Here is a 19,339-nt window from a genome sequence, read left to right on the forward strand (position 1 = left end):
GATTTTGCCCACAACAGAAGTAAGGCTCACTGGTCTATAGTTACCGGGGTTACCTCTACTCCCCTTCCTGAACAAGGGGACAACATTTGCTATCCTCCAGTCTTCTGGCACTATTCCTGTAGACAAAGATGACTTAAAGATCAAAGCCAAAGGCTCAGCAATCTCCTCCTTAGCTTCCCAGAGAATCCTCGGATAAATCCCATCCGGCCCAGGGGACTTATCTATTTTCACACTTTCCAAACACCACCTCCTTATGAACCTCAAGCCCTTCTAGTCTAGTAGCCTGAATCTCAGTATTCTCCTCGACAACATTGTCTTTTTCCTGTGTGAAGACTGACAAAAAATATTCATTTAGCACCTCTCCTATCTCCTCGGACTCCAAGCACAACTTCCCACTACTGTCCTTGACTGGCCCTACTCTTACCCTAGTCATTTGTTTATTCCTGACATATCTATAGAAAACTTTAGGGTTATCCTTGATCCTACCTGCCAAAGACTTCTCATGTCCCCTCCTGGCTCTTCTTAGCTCTCTCTTTAGGTCCTTCCTAGCTAACTTGTAACTCTCGAGCGCCCTAACTGAACCTTCATGTCTCATCTTTACATAAGCCTCCTAAGCCTCCTTCTTCCTCTTGACAAGTGTTTTGACTGCTTTAGTAAACCTTGCTCGACCACTTCCTCCCTGCCTGACAGTTACATACTTATCAAGGACACGCAGTAGCTGTTCTTTGAACAAGCTCCACATTTCCATTGTGCCCATCCCCTGCAGTTTTCCTCTCCATCTGATGCATCCTAAGTCTTGACTCATCGCATCATAATTGCCTTTCCCCCAGATAGCTCTTGCCCTGCGGTATATACCGCATATACCGTATATCCCTTTCTATCACTAAAGTAAACGTAATGGAATTGAGGTCACTATCACCAAAGTGCTCACCGACCTCCAAATCTGACACCTGTCCTGGTTCATTACCCAGTCCCAAATCCAATATGGCCTCGCCTCTCGTTGGCCTATCCACATACTGTGTAAGGAAACCCTCCTACACACATTGGACAAAAACAGACCCATCTAAAGTACTCGAACTATAGCGTTTCCAGTCAATATTTGGAAAGTTAAAGTCCCCCATAACAACTACCCTGTTGCTTTTGCACCTATCCAGAATCATCTTTGCAATCCTTTCCCCTACATCTCTGGAACTTTTCGGAGGCCTATAGAAAACCCCTAACAGGGTGACCTCCTTTCCTGTTTCTAACCTCAGCCCATACTACCTCAGTAGAAAAGTCCTCATCAAACGTCCTTTCTGTCACCGTAATACTGTCCTTGACTAACAATGCCACCCCTTCCCCTCTTTTACCACCTTCCCTGAGCTTACTGAAATATCTAAACCCCGGCACCTGCAACAACCATTCCTGTCCCTGCTCTATTCATGTCTCCAAAATGCCCACAACTTCGAAGTCCCAGGTACCAACCCATGCCGCAAGTTCACCCACCTTATTCCAGATGCTCCTGGTATTGAAGAAGACAAACTTTAAACCACCTTCCTGCCTGCCGGTACATTCCTGCAACTTTGAAACCTTACTCATGACCTCACTACTCTCAACCTCATGTATACTGGAGCTACAATTCAGGTTCCCAAGTCCCTGCTGAACTAGTTTAAACCCTCCCAAAGAGCATTAGCAAATTTCCTCCCCAGGATATTGGTACCCCTCTGGTCCAGGTGTAGACCATCCCGTTTGTAGAGATCCCACTGACCCCAGAAGGAGCCCCAATTATCCAGAAATCTGAAAACCTCCCTCCTGCACCATCCCTGTCGCCACGTGTTCAACTCCTCTCTCTCCCTATTCCTCGTCTCGCTATCACGTGGCACGGGTAACAACCCAGAGATAATAACTCTGTTTGTCCTAGATCTAAGTTTCCACTCTAGCTCCCTGAATTCCTGCCTTACATCCCTATCCCTTTTCCTATGTCATTGCTACCTATGTGGGCCACGACTTGGGGCTGCTCCCCCTCCCCCTTAAGGATCCCGAAAACACGATCCGAGACATCACGCACCCTGGCACCTGGGAGGCAACACACCAACCGCGAGTCTCTCTCGTTCCCACAGAATCTCCTATCTATCCCCCTAACTGTGGAGTCTCCAATGACTAATGCTCTATTCCTCTCCCCCCTTCCCTTCTGAGCAACAGGGACAGACTCTGTGCCAAAGACCTGTACCCCATGGCTTACTCCTGATAAGTTTCCCCCCCCCCCCCCCCCCAACAGTATCCAAAGCGGTATACTTGTTACTAAGGGGAACGACCACAGGGGATCCCTGTACTGACTGCTTCCTCCCAGCCCCTCTCACCGTCACCCATCTATCTCTATTCTTCGGAGTAACTACATCCCTGAAGCTTCTATCTATGACCACCTCTGCCTCCCGAATGATCCGAAGTTCATCCAGCTCCAGTTCCCTAACGCGGTTTCTGAGGAGCTGGAGATGGGTGCACTTCCCACAGATGAAATCAGCAGGGACACTGACGGTGTCCCTCACCTCAAACATTCTGCAGGAGGAACATTGCACTACCTTCCCTGCCATCCCCTCTAGATAAAAAAAGAAAAAGAAAGAGCTTACCTGTTATTCACTCCCCTTCTCAGCAAGCACTCACTCAGCAACCTCTGCGCCCCGCACAATAACACCGGAGGGAAAATAAAAGAAAAACTACTTGCCAGTCCCTTACCTGCAGGCTGTGACGCCACGGTTCAACTTCTTTCGACTTCTACCTGCCCTCGAGCCTTCCCCTTGATCTTTACAGCGGTTGGGTTTTTTTGGGGTTAGAGGACGGGTTTAAGTGTCACTTGACAACCGCTCCTCCACAAACCACCTTCAAGGTGCCCTTCCCTGCCCTCCCTCAATTGTCTGACTTACACAAAAGATCTGCAGAGCAGGAAATTGCAGCCATTATCTTCATAACCCTCACAATTTAATTTATAAGGACAAGCAGTTAAAGAAAGTAAAATAATGGTCTATTTCCATCATATAGCATTGTTTTGCAAGACACTGCTTGTAATTTCCCTTCTTTTCCTTCCTGACATAATCGGTTGAATTGGCATCCTAGAGATGGGTAGCAGGAGTGGAGAAATGCCCTGCTCAGCCTTGCCCGCCTCTTGACTAATGCATAATGAGGCTTGACTGAGAGCCCAACAGCAATTAAACTGATAAAACAGCTATATCCCTGGAAAAAAATTCCATGATTGACAGCTCTGACTCTGATCTATTCTGCCATTTACACAAGACAAATCGGTTTTGAGTACATGCAGTTTAAGCTAATAAGACTTTAAAGGATCTGGATGATTGACGCTTTTATAGGATTGCAGTGAAATTAAATTTTTTAAGAAAGTAGGAAGTGTTGACTAAACTTTTTTGAAAGCATTGATTCTGCACAAATTGTATGGTGGGTGAATGGGCAAGGAAGTGCCTCGGCTTTGCATGCAGAGTATGAGAACCATGGGGGTGGGTGGAAGGGCATAACTTGGCATGGAGGGTGTGAGGAGCCATGGGGATTGGTAGAGGTGCAAAGCTTGGAGATTATGAGGAGCTTGGGTCAATAGAGGGTCATAGCTTGATTTGGAGAAATGAGGGCGAGGAGTACTAGGTAGTGGGCATAGCTTGACATGGGGGGCATGGGTGAGACTTTTGAGGATTCCCTCATCCAGAATGGGTTCATGGACACCTCTTAGATGCCGTGGACCACAAGTCCTTTAAAAGCTAGCCCAATTCCATGAAAATTGTGGAGGACTTGGACATGCCTATCACCACAATGGGGCCAACCAGATCGAGAGTGCAGGATGTGAACTCACAACCCTCGCCCTTAATGCACTCTGGTGAAAACCCAGGACACTGGGAATGGTGTCAGGAATTGGGTTCCGGACGCCATTTTTATACCTCTATGGAGTCTCCCTAACTCCATGCAAACCCAATCCAACTTTCCATTGTCTCCTATTCTTGTCTAAAACTGGACTTTTTCGTCGAAGGCTCTTGCTTGCCATCATTTTGCATTGAAACTCTCATATCATTTCCCTATGGAATTGAGGTGTCTGCTGAAGTGGTCACAATTGTCCAGTTAATTAGATAATTAGAACTATTATTTTAAATATTACAAGAGCAACATTATGATATTTTATCATTTGTTTTTTGAAAATTATTTTTATCAACAGCCTTGCACCAGAAAGTTGCAGCATCTTACCTACCAACTGCCATAAAGTTTCATTACATATTCAACTTGAGAGATCTTTCCAACATATTCCAGGTACAGTATTGTTTGTTTATGCATTTCTGTTGAGTTTGTAATTGGAAGGAATGACTAACTGTACAGTGACTTGCAAATGAACTGCACTGCAATAATTGAACAAAATGGTCAAAAGTTTCCACTTTGGATGTGAACAGTCATCTGGGTGCGTTTAACATTGCAAGAAGTGTTTATTTTTTTTTTCAAATTTGTGCATATTGTCAAACATATCCCAGGACTTTCCATTCCCATTTGCAGGGGGAATTATGAAAAATGACATGAGAATGTCAAAAATCGGTTTTATGGCATCATAAAACCAGGTCATGTAACCAGGGAGGGTGCTGATTGAAGTGGAACTCCACTGAAATGTGCATTCCCAAATGAGGAGAGAGGCGTAGTAAAGACATATTTGGAACCTTTCAATCACTGTGCAGGGAATCAGGAAATTAAAGCAATGATGTTCAGTCATGCAAGATTAACCCTGCAGAGTGGCACTAATCAATCACTTGGTATAACCCCTTGTTCGCGGTGTGGAAATTGCCACAAGTCATAATGAACTCCAAAGCAACTGGACAAGCTTCAGAAGCCTGTTAGAAAGTTAGCATTGGACTGTTCACTGAAGAGAAGCCTCTGATTCCCCCACCCCGCCATCAAATCAGTAAATCAATAATCCGGACGTCATTTTTAAAGGCTGCCCCAGCGCACAAGTAGCAAACCAGGAAACAATCTTCACCCAGGTGCACCCCCCATGGTAACACCTTGGCCAATCAGAATTGACTTGCTTTTTGGAATCAAAAAAAAAGTTTCGGAAAGAACTGCTCTCTGGTGCATGCTCCGTGGGAGAACTTCAACCAACTCAGAGTCCCCTGTTTCTCATGTAGTATAAGTTGTTGCTCTCTTTGAAATTTGGTATTTTTGTTTGTCCTGATAAGTGCAATATGAAAAGCTTCCACAGCATGTCTCTGACCAGGATTTCCGTTCTCATTACTTTCGGGCTGGTTCATAAACAGGTGCAGAAAATGTTGTGAGAAGGCCAAGTTGAGTTTTATGGCGACGTGAAAGATTGCCACAATAGTACCTTCAGCGGCGAGCTGCATTTCCTGCCATTCAATGTTAGGAGCCTCATTATCTGGCTCATAAGGCAGAATAATACTCCCCCATCAAATAATCCATCCACTGCTACCTGATGTCAGAATGCCGCAAATCATGACTGACTTCAACATGCATGCACCTGGCGAACACCCTTCTGAGGATACCTTCGAGGTGAGCGCAGCATTCACATTCATAGAGCGGCTCCATCTATTAAGGGGGCTGACTAAGGGGTACAGGCTCTGATTTGGGGGTGACGAGCCTTTCACTCGGGGATGACCATGCTTGACAAGGGGTGCTTCCAGGGTAACACTGGAGGGAGATTGTGGTAACACTGAAAGGTTCCACGGTCCTAGTAGTAGGGTATGGGGGGTTAGACCTTGCAATTCTTGCATATCTACAGTTAATATTGGACCCAGACTGTCTTGGATTACTCCAAGGGTTCTTTGTGATTCGAACACTATATAATGAAGAGAACAATGACAGAAGTTCGTCTACTCTACTTTATTTTATTTATTTTTTTAAATTTAGAGTGGCCAATTCATTTTTACCAATTAAGGGGCAATTTTAGCGTGGCCAATCCACCTAGCCTGCACATCTTTGGGCTGTGGGGGCGAAACCCACGCAAACACGGGGAGAATTTGCACAGTGACCCAGAGCCGGGATCGAACCTGGGACCTCGGCGCCGTGAGGCAACAGGGCTAGCCCATTATATTATTCTTATATTATATTCTTCTTATATCATATTATTCTTATCTACTTTATTGATAAGAATAATATGATATAAGAATATAATATAAGAATAATATAAGATAAGAATACAAAATAAATGTCTCTCGGCCAACAGCACGTCAGTGACCCTGATATCGACGGCGGCTTCGAGGTTCACATCTAGATGTACAGGTCCACAGGTCACTGAAAGCAACACAGGTGGAGAAGGCAGTCAAGAAGGCATAGGGCATACTTGCCTTCATTGGCCGGGGCATTGAGTATAAGAATTGGCAAGTCATGTTGCAGCTGTATAGAACCTTAGTTAGGCCACACTTGGAGTATAGTGTTCAATTCTGGGCACCACACTACCAGAAGGATGTGGAGGCTTTAGAGAGGGTGCAGAAGAGATTTACCAGAATGTTGCCTGGTATGGAGGGCATTAGCTATGAGGAGCGGTTGAATAAACTTGGTTTGTCCTCACTGGAACGATGGAGGTTGAAGGGCGACCTGATAGAGGTCTACAAAATTATGAGGGGCATAGACAGAGTGGCTAGTCAGAGGCTTTTCCCCAGGGTAGAGGGGTCAATTACTAGGGGGCATAGGTTTAAGCTGCGAGGGGCAAGGTTTAGAGTAGATGTACGAGGCAAGTTTTTTTTACACAGAGGGTAGTGGGTGCCTGGAACTCGCTACTGGAGGAGGTGGTGGAAGCAGGGACGATAGTGACATTTAAGGGGCATCTTGACAAATACATGAATAGGACGGGAATGGAGGGAAACGGACCCAGGAAGTGTTGAAGATTGTAGTTTAGTCGGGCAGCATGGTCGGCACGGGCTTGGAGGGCCAAAGGGCCTGTTCCTGTGCTGTACATTTCTTTGTTCTTTGTTCAGCTGGAACCTGTCACGACTCAGGTCTGAGGTGAAGTCAACGAACGAGCAAAAAGGCCTCATATTTATACAGTCTAGTGAATAAGTCTAGGAGAGGTAAGCATCTGGAAAAGTCAGCAAGATGTAGGAGAACGCCTGAGTCTGAACACCTGTCGCTTTATGTCCCAGTCAACATCTTGGCCCTGGAAGGCTGCCAAGTATCCTCACAGTGGACAGAATTAACCCATCCCTTACACTTTTTCAGTCCCCTCCACCTCTTGCAAAACGAAGGGTCAACTGTGGGACTGGACACCATCTCAAGAGCGGGCATTTAACGCAGTGAACGGCAGCTGTTGTCCTCTAAACTACTATCGCACTTTGATCTTGCCAAGTTGCTGCTGTTGACATCTGATGCGGCCCCTTATGGAGTCGGTGTGGTCCTCGCCCACCGCATGGCCGATGGATTAAAAAAATCGATCGCCTTCGCATCCTGCACGTTCACCAACGCTTAGCGCAATTATGTGCAGATCAAAAAGGAAGGATTGGCGGTTCTCTTTGGAGTGCATAAGTTCCATCAATCCGTTTCAGGGCATACTTTCACCACTGTCTTTCTGCACTGTCCATAAACCGATATTGGGCTTTTTCAAAGAAGACTGTACAATTTCCCCGATTGTGTCCTCCAGGATCCAGCATTGGCCCCTATTGCAGGGGGCATATTAATACAGCTTGGAACACCACCCTGGCGAGAAGCCCCCCCCCCCCCCACACACACACACACGACCGCCGATGCCCACCTCCGCGGAGGAGGTGGTGGCTGCACTCCACTTTATGGATTGATTGCCGGTGACGGTGGCCCGAATAAAGGGTTGGACCCAGACGGACCACAGCTATCCTGGGTCCACCACATGGTGTACCGGGCCCAGCACAGGGCATTATCTAATGATTTGAAGGTTTACACCTCCAATATTCCGGAACTCAGCATGGAGGACCAGTGTGGTCGCCCCACCTTGCTACAGGGCTCCATAACGGACACCCGGGGGTGTTCATGATGAAGATGCTCGCCTGCAGTTACATCTGGTGGCTGGCATCAACACGGATATGGAGAAGCTCGCATAGTGATGTGGGTCATGCCAGGAAACTCCATCAGCAGCACTATTACACCCTTGGGAATGGTTGGACCGACCACGTTTGCCCTTCACAGACTTCCGGTCCTTTTCAGGGATCGATGTTCCTGAACATTGTAGATGCATACTCAAATTGGTTCGCTATCCACAGGATGCAGGCAATAACCCGCAAGGGCAACTGTAAACTGCCTGAGCTATATCTTCAGCACACGCTGTAGCCGGAGATACTGGTCTCCAATTACTGAGTTGCTCCCACTAGTGCAGAGTTAGAGGTATCACCCGGCCTCAAACGGACTGGCCGAACGGGTGGTCCAAACATTTAAGAGGGGGATGAAGAAGCTGACCAACGTAACCTGGGAAACCCAATTGGCCAGTTTTCTGTTTAGTTACAGGACTACACCGCATATGACCACGGGGGTGGCACTGGCTGAGCTACTCATGGGGCGACACCTCTGGACACGGTTAAGCTTGGTCATTCCAGACATCAAGCTTGGTCATTCCAGACATCAAGAAGAATGTCCAGCAGGATAAATCGCGGTCCAAAGCCAACGCGGGACGTGGAGGATGCTCCTGGGGATGCAATCTACATTTGAAATTTCGGCAATGGAGCCTGGTCGGTGGCCAGGAGATTGCGATGACTGACTCCGTTTTCTCTGATTCGAACTCTTACTCCAACATGGACGTCCAGCCATAGGAACATGCAGATCCATGGGCATCGACACATGCGCTGATAATTGTGCCCACTCCTGCTCTAACACCAGCCTTACCGGGCCAGCCTCATCGCACGGAGCGGAAGCATCACTCACCGATCAGGTATGCGTCTTTAATGCCGGCACGCCGACACGAGGCAGAACAGTCAAAGGGTCCCACGGATCGGGAAGAGGACATGGACATTTCTCAGGAATTCGGGGTGCTGTTTTGACCCTCTCGGAAGTAAGGGAGTGTGCATCATCCAATGCCACTTAACTCATAACGAGAATGAACTCCCCTGGTAATTGGGAGCAGAGCTTCCCCCTTAACAGGAATGGTTCCACAGTATACAGTATAGGGGCTGGTTTAGCACAGTGGGTTAAACAGCTGGCTTGTAATGCAGAACAATGCCAGCAGCGTGGGTTCAATTCCCATACCGGTCTCCCCGAACAGGCGCTGGAATGTGGCGACTAGGGACTTTTCACAGTAACTTCATTGAAGCCTACTTGTGACAATAAGCAATTATTATTATTATTAAAAATCCCAGCCTGGGTGCAGGTTCAGGAGGGGGACCCTTCGGGGTGTGCGAGTTTGGTAGGGATCTTAATAAATTTCTTTTTTGCATCCTACTCTGCGTCCTATGAGTGTTTCCCGCCCGTCGGATTCTATATTTTAATGAGGTATATCTGGGTGGCCTCTGCCCCCGTTCTGGGAAGTTCATACTTCACGTGTCCCACGGGGAGATCTACAATGGTGTCATAGTCCTCGTGGGTTATGTCACCCTTCCCCCACAAAGTCCGAAGGTTCCCCGTTTGCCAACAGTGGGGGATTGCCATGCCGCTTCGCCCGGGATGTGCTTCAGCTTGCGGCGACTCTGGGTCGGGAGGTATATATTGCTTCATTGACCGCCTTTTTCTGGCCGATCTCCGAAGTATTACTACCGGCACCTTGGTTCCGGAGACATCGTCCGTCTGCATGGATACTTCCATGTTTACTTCCGACGCAGAGTCATCTGCAGCCTGCTGCACCGGGCACTTGGATAGGGTGCTTGGGACCCCTGGCTGAAGGGCGGTTCCTGGCATGGAAGGACGTAAATGCTGCCGGTTGGATCTTGTGAAGCATGGGCTCCCGCTTTGGAGCCTAGTCTTGTTCTCTCCAGCACAACACCTGGGAGCCAAAGTACCCCAGCTCCAAACTTGTGGGCATAGACCGCGTCCCCCGAGTGAAACTGCAGCTCTGACGTCCTCTGGTCGTGCACCAGCGCTTCACCTCCATTTTCCTGCCGAAGTTCGGAAACGTGAGGCTCAACCGGGTCTTCAGCCCATCAGCGGTTCTGCAGGGGTGATTCCGGTCATATGTGGCATAGTTTGGTAACCGTGGTTTGTTTTCTTATGCCCCTTTTGAAAGTCTGGACCCCATGTAAAGCCCTGCAAAGTCCGCGTGCAATCAATGGATGACCCAGCCATTCCCATGAATGAAGGGAGGCCGCTGGCGGGAGCTTCTGATGCTCCTGGCATGCTGGGCAGCTGCGTACGGCCCTCTCAATGTCCCATCGATACTGGGCTGCCAGACATAACTGGGGGCCAACAATTTCATTGGGCATCCATGTGTCCACTGTGTAGGTCTTTCAGCAAGGACTCCTGATCTGCGGGGTGATTACGATGCAAGCTCCCACAATATGACACTGCTCTCCATGTTAAGCTCAAAGAGCTTCTGGGCAAAAGACTAAGGCTACAGGATGGATCCCCTGCATTCAGTCACTCGAAAGAATGTGGTGGAGTTTCGCCAGTCTCAGATCCTGAGTAGCCGTCACTGGCAAGGTATCCATAAAGTTGAGTTGCCACTGCATGAAATTTAGAGCTGCAACCATTTCATCCACCACTGGTGGGGATAGGGAACATATGGGCATTGATAGACGACTGAGAGCACTGCATGGGCAATCTGTGTACCTGGGTGGTGGTCACACGCGGTGAGTAGAAGCACCCAACGCTGAATTCTAGTTGATGTGATGGGTGGGATTTCCTTATTCTCCCTAAAAAGGCCGAGCATGGGCTTGTAGTCAGTCACAATAAAGAAGTGCCTCCCTTAAACATAGTGGTAGAATTTCTTGACTCCAAATATTACTGCCAAGCACTCATTCTCAATTTGAACATTTTGTCACTCAGCATCCGCCAGGGTCCTCAAGAAGAAAGCAATGGGGCATTCCATGCCATCGTCCCGTCTGTCTGCCAGCACCACCCCAATGCCATAGGGAAAGGCATTGCATGTTAGGATTAACAGCCAAGATGGGTCATAATGAGTGAGGAGTTGTGTTGATAACAGATGCTCTTTTATTCCGCCGAATGCTTTGTTTTGTGCAGGACCAGATTGGGTTAGCAGCCGAGAAGAAGTGAACTGCCTTTTTACCTCAGCAAACACCACCTCCTGCAGTGCCCACTACACCCACTCCTGGTTCTTTGAAAAAATTGTACAAGGGGGAACCAACATAGTTACAAGGCCCGGGATAAACTTCCCATAGTAATTTATGAGCCCCAGGAACAAACGGAGCTCTGTTTCACTTCATGGCACTGGGGCCTATTGGATGGCCACATTTTATCTTCAACTGGGTGGAGATCAAACTTCATGTGATAACCCAAATAGGTCACTTCTTGGATGTGAAAATACATTTTTCTCTGCGGAGGCAAACTCCGGACTCGATGGAGCACCCTGTCCAGTTTATTCAGGTGGTCTTGTTCAGACATTCCCATGACCAAATTGTCATCCAGATAGACCGCTGTAACACCTGCAGAAGATTCTCCATCACTCACTGGACAATTGCACAGGCCGATGACACAACAAATGGCAACCTTGTATATTCACACAGCCCCCTATGCGTGTTCACCATCATGTACTGATGAGACTCTGGGTCCAGCACAGCTGGAGGTATGCATGGCTCACATTGAGTGGTGAACCAGTGACCGCCGGGCAATTTGGCATATAGATCCTTAATCTGCAGCATCAGATCCACCAGTCCAACTTGGAGGCCATGTTCACCATTAATTTATATATATATTTTTTTAATGTTTTTATTTAAATGTTTAATTTTATAAACTATACAATAGACAGGGGTCTGTGGATCGGCTACAATATACAAGAACTTTCCATTGGCATCAGCCAGGGAGAAGTCCATCGTCTTATGTATAAAGCGATTCTGCTGACACTACAACACATCAACATCAATACAGTCAGGGTAGTGGCCGCTATGAAGGCCTTGGTGCAAGACTTTTGTCCTGTACTGCTGCAGGACACGCATGCCATGGTGCAGGCTCTTTCTGCGATCCATCACTGCCAATGCCAGAGGACGATGGGGCTTCTCAGCCAGATTCCAGCTGCCCTTCTGTACCAAGGATGAAGCCAGGAGCCCTCTACACCCACAGGGAGACCAGCTGATTCATACCCCAAGATCATCCACCCAGTGACTTTGGGAGTGTCCTGCCCATCCAAATTTCCTCTTCCTGTGATAGCTTCAGCTCCAGCTCCACAGGCTAAAGAGGATGACATTCCCACACAGCAGCACCCCAAAGCCTTCCAGAGGTCATCACAGACACAGGGCATGGCACAGAGCAGGCTGCCTCCACCTCCAATGTGGATGTTGGGGATGCACAAAGACGCTGTACATAATGTTCACCTCTGTAAATAAACTCTCGCTAATTGAACCCTTTCTATGGCTTCTTGTTCTGATGAGCTGTGTTCCTGTTGGTCCGAACTGAAAACTGGTTTCCTGAAGCAGAAAAAAAGCACAGTGCTCAGTCCAGAGCTTCCTCCATGTACTTTGTGCAAGTGTTCCAGCATATTGGTGGCATCCCTTCAAAGTGACTGAACATATCAGTCATGCATGTTTCTCATAGGGAATGAGGATCTCTTCCACAATGAATAGAGCTAGCGTCACTCATTCCAGCCATTGTCCATGTGTGCGCTCTGCACCTTTTGAGGTGTGGTGCCCCCCCCCCCCCCCCAATCCATCTCATTTGCCTCAGGGTCACAGCTCATGAAGGATGCTCTAAGATCAGGCGAGGTGGCACTTTCCCCACTGCACAGCTGTTATGACCCTAGTCATTGAAAGCAAGCGAGCTGCCATCAGTCAGACAGGAATCAGACATTCACAGAAGCACTGTGAAGATCTATACACTGTCCCATTTGATCTCATCAGCCTCCTGCAACATCGGGACTGGGGGCAATCACTAGTTTTGTGAACGTTCATCCTCCGCTCAGCTTTGCGTAGAGGTCCTCAATATGGGGGGCTGTATTGTTCCAAACGTGAAATGCAGTTCACCGTCATCTTATAGCCCCCGCGGAGATGCACAGACCTGTCTGGTTTAAGTACTGGCTCAACCAGGGTGGACCAATTGGATATCTGTTTGGGGAAAATGATCCCTAAATGTTTGAGCCGGTCCAATTCGGCATTGATTTTTGGCTGCAATACGTAGGGGACAAGGCAGGCGCAGCAGTAACAAGGTTGTGTCTTCAGGTTTACATTGATTTGGATCATAGACCCTTTGTCCCCAGTCCATCTGCAAAGACCTCGGGGAACCCTTCAGGACCCTGTGGGTTCATGCAACATACCCTCTGCCAGTTGAGTTTCAAATGGCGCAACCAGTCTCAACCCAGCAAAAGTGGTCCCCCACTATGGACTACCACCAGTGGTCGGACTGACACCAATGGTAGGTTAGCAGATTGGTGCCCATTTTCTCCAGTACCTGGGCGATGCCCTCAATGGCCAATGGTACTTTGGTGTAAGTGGCCAACTTGGCCTCGGTGTCACAGAGAGTCAATGTGTGGAGGCCAGTGCTGATGTACTTATCCAGCTCCATGTCAATGTTGTACCCAGTTACCAAAAGGGACACTCAAATTGGGGTGACTCAGGGTGCCGTTAGACAGTGGAGTTGTTGGCAGGGGTCCTCCTCGTGATCATCGCCATAGCATGACCTGTCACATGGGGGGGCGGAGCCATTTGGTGGCAGGCGGGCTGGTCATTGCATGGTCCTCTGAACCTTAGGCCTGGACATCTGTATGGGTACCTCTGCTCCGTGGATTTGGCCCTGCACTCCATGCGGCAGCGGCCACCACCTTTTGGGCCTACACCCCACTGCCAGGTCTTCCGGTCCTCTGGCCGGGATGAATCTTGGCGGTGTCTTCCGGCGTGCCCCAGATTCAGTACCGCCATTTCTTAAAGTTCTTGACTACCAGCTCCGTGCTCTCGCGGAAGACAGCAATATCAATTGCCCGCTCCAAAGTCAGCTGGGTTTCGGTCAGCAACTTTCCGTGTGGCGGCGTCCTGGATCCCGCAGACAAAATGGTTGTGAAGGGATTTGCTCAGGGTAAGCCCGAACTTGCAAGTTACAGCCAGCTTCCTTAAACGAGCCAACAGATCACTGTTTGATTCACCTTGGGCTTGGGTGACCATGTAAAAGCCGAATCGGGGAACGATGAGTGGCAGTTTTGTATTCAAGAGGTTTTCTACCAAGGCTACCAATGCTGCAAAAAACTGAGAGTCAGTCATATCCGGGTGTGTCAAGCTTTTCATAGTGCATACGTTGGCCCATCAACTGCCGTTAGTAGGGTTACGGTCTGCTGCATATCTCCAATCATTTGTTGGTCCCAAACAAATATTGCATTCACTCTTCTTATTAAGACCAATCATCATTACTCACATCAAAGGCCTCCAACTTTCTGATATGAGGCATCTCGGTCAGTTAAGGTAAAGTCTCTTGCAGCCCAGTCAAAGTGGTCCGGGTATAGAACACGTGGTGCCAGCAGCAACTGCACTTCAGCCTCGTCACCAGTGTGGAATCCAACGGGTGAGAAACACTCATAGGACACACGGTAGGATACAAAGAAAGAAATGTATTTTAAAACACTACTAAACTCCCACGTCCTGAAGGGTCACCCAATCAACCTGCAACCAGGCCAGCATTTTTATACTGTGCAGCCTTCCCCCCCAATTACCAGGGGAGTTCATACTCATTTATGAGTTAATGGGTATCGGAAGGTGCACACTCCCTTACTTCCCAGGGTGTCATAACATAAAGACTGCTCATAAAAGCTGGACCAGGCAGGGCCCACGGTTGTTGGTTGTCTCAACAAAGACTGGATTGGGAGAGAGTTATTGCCATGGGCAGAGCCTTGTACATAGTTTAATAAATCCTCGTTCCATTGCCGCTGGCTTCCTCAAGTTACGAGGACACTATTTTAAGTAACTGAAATTGACATTTTAACAAATAGACAGAACCATTTACAAGTTGCATTATTAAAAGTAAGTGACACTACACACAGAGGAAACACTTGGTGCATTTTGCTTATCTAAGTAATTTGAAGGAGCTATCTTGATTAATCCCACTCCCCTGATATTTCCCCATAATCCTCTTATTTTTTCCACAGCAATTAGTTATCCTAATCCTTTTTGAAAGTTATTGGCCTGGATTTTGCAGTTTTAGTGATGACGATCGTCGTCAGCATTGCACACATACAACTGATAGCAAGTTACTGTTAGCAATGTGCCTGTTCATACAGGTACAGTTCAAGAAGTTGTGCTTAGTGATTTCTTGCCCAGGGTGCCCCGTAGAAGTGACAATCTTTAGAAATCACTAAAGTGATGAGGACTTGATCCAAATAATTACAGAAAAAAGATAGGAGCAAGAAGGTTCCTGGTTAGTGGTCAGGAAACCTGGAGATACCAGGGAAGCAAATGTCCTGCCGAGTTCAATAACAGGATTTTATTACTATGTTTTAACTTCGTTTTCTGCAAGGCAACCAGCCAGATAGAGAGGTTGAGAGTTCTGCCTGAGAAAACATGAGAAAACTAGCAGTAAGGAACTGCTAGTGAAACTGGATCAAGGTCTTATGGTGGGTGAAGGGGATGGTGGGGAAGGGACGTGGATGATTTCAGAGGTTGGAAAAGCATAGATTCTTTTCTTGGGTAATGGGGAGAAGCATTGCTGCTTCGCCTGACTCACAAACAGTGGTGGAAAAGTACTTAACTACTAGATCTGTCAGTTCTTCACTCCATTTAGCTATCGGATTGATACTTGTGCTGAAGTATCCAAAGAGCTGAAATGTACTCCATTAACAAATTATAATGCCCAATCCACCTCTCAGATGGATGATTTTGTCAACCTCCCAACCTACCCAATTAAACTGGAAATTAAACTGCCTTTCCAATAAATTGATGTCAGGTTTTGCATTTTTAATAATTTAACTCTGCCCCAGAACAGGTGAGACGTTGGATCCTCTGCTGAAGCTCGGTATTTATTATTTTCCAAAATGTTATCTGCCAGACGATCCAGGTCTTCAGTTCTCCGGAGTATCCTAACCAGGAAGATGACCAAGGACTGCCTGAGAATTGACCCAGAAGTTTCAACTTCCATTGGGCAATCCCACTGTGTCTGGAATGCTCTGATATTCTAATTTAAAATCAGACACTTTGGGTGGTTGCCTTTGCGAAATAGGACAGGGCAGGTTTAGAATGATTAAAACCAGTTCTGATCCAAGGTAACTATATTACTGACTATCCACTCCTCCCCCTGTCTCTCCTGCCCCCGAATTACCCCCCACCAGATCACCTAGATTAGTGCTGTGGCTTTGTTTTCTCCCAATGATCCTGCACTTCACTATTTATTGTATTAGATACCTATGGGATTTTCATGCTGAAAAAATATTGATCTTGCACAAGTATAAAGTTAGGTTTCCAGGGCCGTAGAGGTTATTCAACAGTAGCGACACTACACATTTCTCAACAGGCCCAGGCTAGAAGTCCAGGTGAGAAATGTACACCTCTAATCCAAAGTAAGTATGAAGGAGCCGAGCTGATTTCCACTCCGCAGAAGATTCGGCCAATGGATCCTGTGAACCTGCACATCTGCAATGGATCCGAAGTGAACCTGCACATCTGCACCCCCACTGCTCATATCTACTTCAATCCTTTAAAACTATAACAATGTATAGCTGATAAAATGACATGCTTATATTTTTAATAAATTATTTAAATTGCAGGGATTTCTGTTTGCAACAACCGAGTGCGCAAAAACTGCTCATGATTTAGTCCGCCTGCTGTTACATGAATCTTCCCGAGTTTATGGTGATAAATTAGTTGATGAACATGACACAGATAACTTTCCAAAACACCAGCAGAACATTTGTAAAAAATACTTCCAGGTAATTAATTATCGATATTTTTAATACTATTGTCCAAGACAAAGGGGAACAATTACAATAAATGCAAAATTATTATATAATTCTAATGGTAATTAACAATAGATTACAATGCAAATTGCTGTTTCTTTTTTTGAATTTAGAATGTCAGTAATGAAGCTTAGTTGTTATTATATTGTTCTGATACAATGTCCTTGCCCATAAATCCAACACACCGAATAGTGCTACCTCCGGATTTGGAACTGCCCCCACAACCAGCACCTCGAGAAGCCCTGCCAGAACCCCATAAGTCTTGAACACGACCAGAACATGTTGCCGTGATTTGTGCGCACTCCTACGCACCACCCACACCTATCTTCTACCCCCACAAAGAATCTGCTCATCCTCGCCACTGTCATGTGGGCCTTATGGACCACTTTAAACTGGATGAGGCTTAACCTCGCGCACGACGAGGATTCGTTCACCCTCCGCAAGTCCTCTATCCACATCCCGGCCCACATCACCCCACCCAGCTCCTCCTCCCACTTGCACTTAATTTCCTCAACCGTCAATTCCTTATAAATATCTGACACCGCCCCCTCCGCTATTTCGTTCACCGATAATAACTTATCCTGCGGCAGCCCTGACAAGCCCCACTCTCCTCACGAAATCCCGTACCTCCAGGTACCTAAAGTCATTCCCTTGGGCAATTCATATAATTCCTCCAACTCCTCCAGCCTCACAAATCTTCCCCTAGAACAAGTCCCTAAAATACTCAATCCCCACCTGCCGCAACCCCTGAAACCTCGCATCCAGCCCCGCCGACACAAAATGTATGGTTGTCGCATATCGGTGCCCACAGCGACATGCCTCCCAGCCCAAAATGTTGCCTGCACTGCCCCCACATCTTTAATACCGACACCATTACTGGGCTCACGGAGTGATGCCACCTGTACTTGCCCCAGGTCGACCTCTCCTCCACAGCCCATTTCCTCACCATCGCCATATTTGCCACTCAAATTCGGTAATGGCAGCCAGCCATTGCCCCCCTCTTGCCCCCTGCCTCCCTCGTACCTGCTCCAAAATTACTCGCCTCACCCGCGGGGCTTTCTCCACTCACACAAACCCCACATTTATCCCATTGACCTTCCTAAAAAAAGACTTTGGGACAAGGATAGGAGGTTCTGAAACATGAACAGAAACCTAGGCGGCATCGTCATTTTCATTTTCCGCACATGCCCAGCCAGCGATAGCGGCAACACATCCCACTTCTAAAAATCCACCTTCATCCCCTCTGCCAATCGAGCCAAATTCATGTAGCTGGGCCTCGCTCCACACCTCCTGGATTCTGAAGTACCTACCCCCAACTCCCCTAATCTCTTTTCTTGCCCTCTGGCATTGATCGGGAACACCTCACCCTTTCCCATGTTCAATATATATCCTGAAAACTGGCCAAAATCCCCAATGATCCCTCCAATGCTGCCCATCGGGTCAGAGATACATATTCGTTGTAGCGGATCTCTGTGTCGGTCTGCGGCCACCGGATACGCGTCATCAGCACACCACTCACACCCTTCTTGCGTGTATGATGCCTATCTGATGGTCACATATTAGCTGCATATTCATCAAGCGACATGCCTCCAGCCCCGTCCCGTGCCCTCGTAGGGGCTGCAGTGTGCGATACCCTGGGTGGGCCGTCTGATGCTCCATCAGCCGGTGACGGCCAGTTGGGAGGGATGGAGGGTGAATGTGCAGCTGCTCAACCCCTTTCGGTTTGTGTAGAGCAGCTTGTAAGGCGACATGCATCCCGTCAATCACCCCCTGACCTGGGGCAACCCGGCGATGGTGCGAACCCCACTGCGTGGGCATCCTGGTGGGCTCGGTCCACATTGAAATGGATATACACCGAGCTCTGTGCGATCCCAGAAAGGGTCCCACTCTGCTCCTGGAAGGAGACCATGGTGTAAAAGTTCAATGCGACCGTCACCTTGATGGTCATCGGGAGTGGGCGTCCTTCCCCATTCCCCCGGGGTGCCAGGTGCCCCATGATCTGGCAGATATGTTGCACTGTTCCCCTGCTCAGCCAGAGTCTTCGGCATGCCCGGCCGAATGACAGGTGCTGCCGGTACACGCGAGGCCTCGTGGCGCCTACATTGCACCACCTTCTCCTCATCCTCTGCCTATTGGGCGGCCGATTCTCCGTCTTCAGTGGCTGCCTCCTCTGCTGGTAAATGGGATTAGCGTGAGATATGGGGTAATTGTTGTCAGTTCAGACTCGATGGGCCAAAGGTCTTTTTCTGCACTGTATAACTCTATGACTCTGTGTTTGTAATTATTTATCGCATCCTGTATTGGAGTCATTCAAAACAAATCCACTTTTTAGCGGGCTCTACTTAATGACTGACTGGTTTGGGTTACAGTTTTATTATTTGTAGA

At 47.8% G+C, this 19,339-nt stretch overlaps 1 protein-coding gene across 1 annotated transcript in view; it reads left to right on the top strand.

Annotated features, from left to right (window-relative positions):
- LOC140395604 (dynein axonemal heavy chain 17-like) overlaps nt 1–19,339 on the top strand; it is an 896,966-nt gene that overhangs the window by 613,921 nt on the left and 263,706 nt on the right. The window contains exons 51-52 of the mRNA XM_072483576.1: nt 4,190–4,281; nt 16,766–16,927. Coding sequence (XP_072339677.1) covers nt 4,190–4,281; nt 16,766–16,927 — 254 coding nt within the window. The remainder of the gene's footprint in view (nt 1–4,189; nt 4,282–16,765; nt 16,928–19,339) is intronic.

The sequence above is a fragment of the Scyliorhinus torazame genome, chromosome 18 (genome assembly GCF_047496885.1).
Source record: "Scyliorhinus torazame isolate Kashiwa2021f chromosome 18, sScyTor2.1, whole genome shotgun sequence".
NCBI classification, from domain to species: domain Eukaryota; kingdom Metazoa; phylum Chordata; class Chondrichthyes; order Carcharhiniformes; family Scyliorhinidae; genus Scyliorhinus; species Scyliorhinus torazame.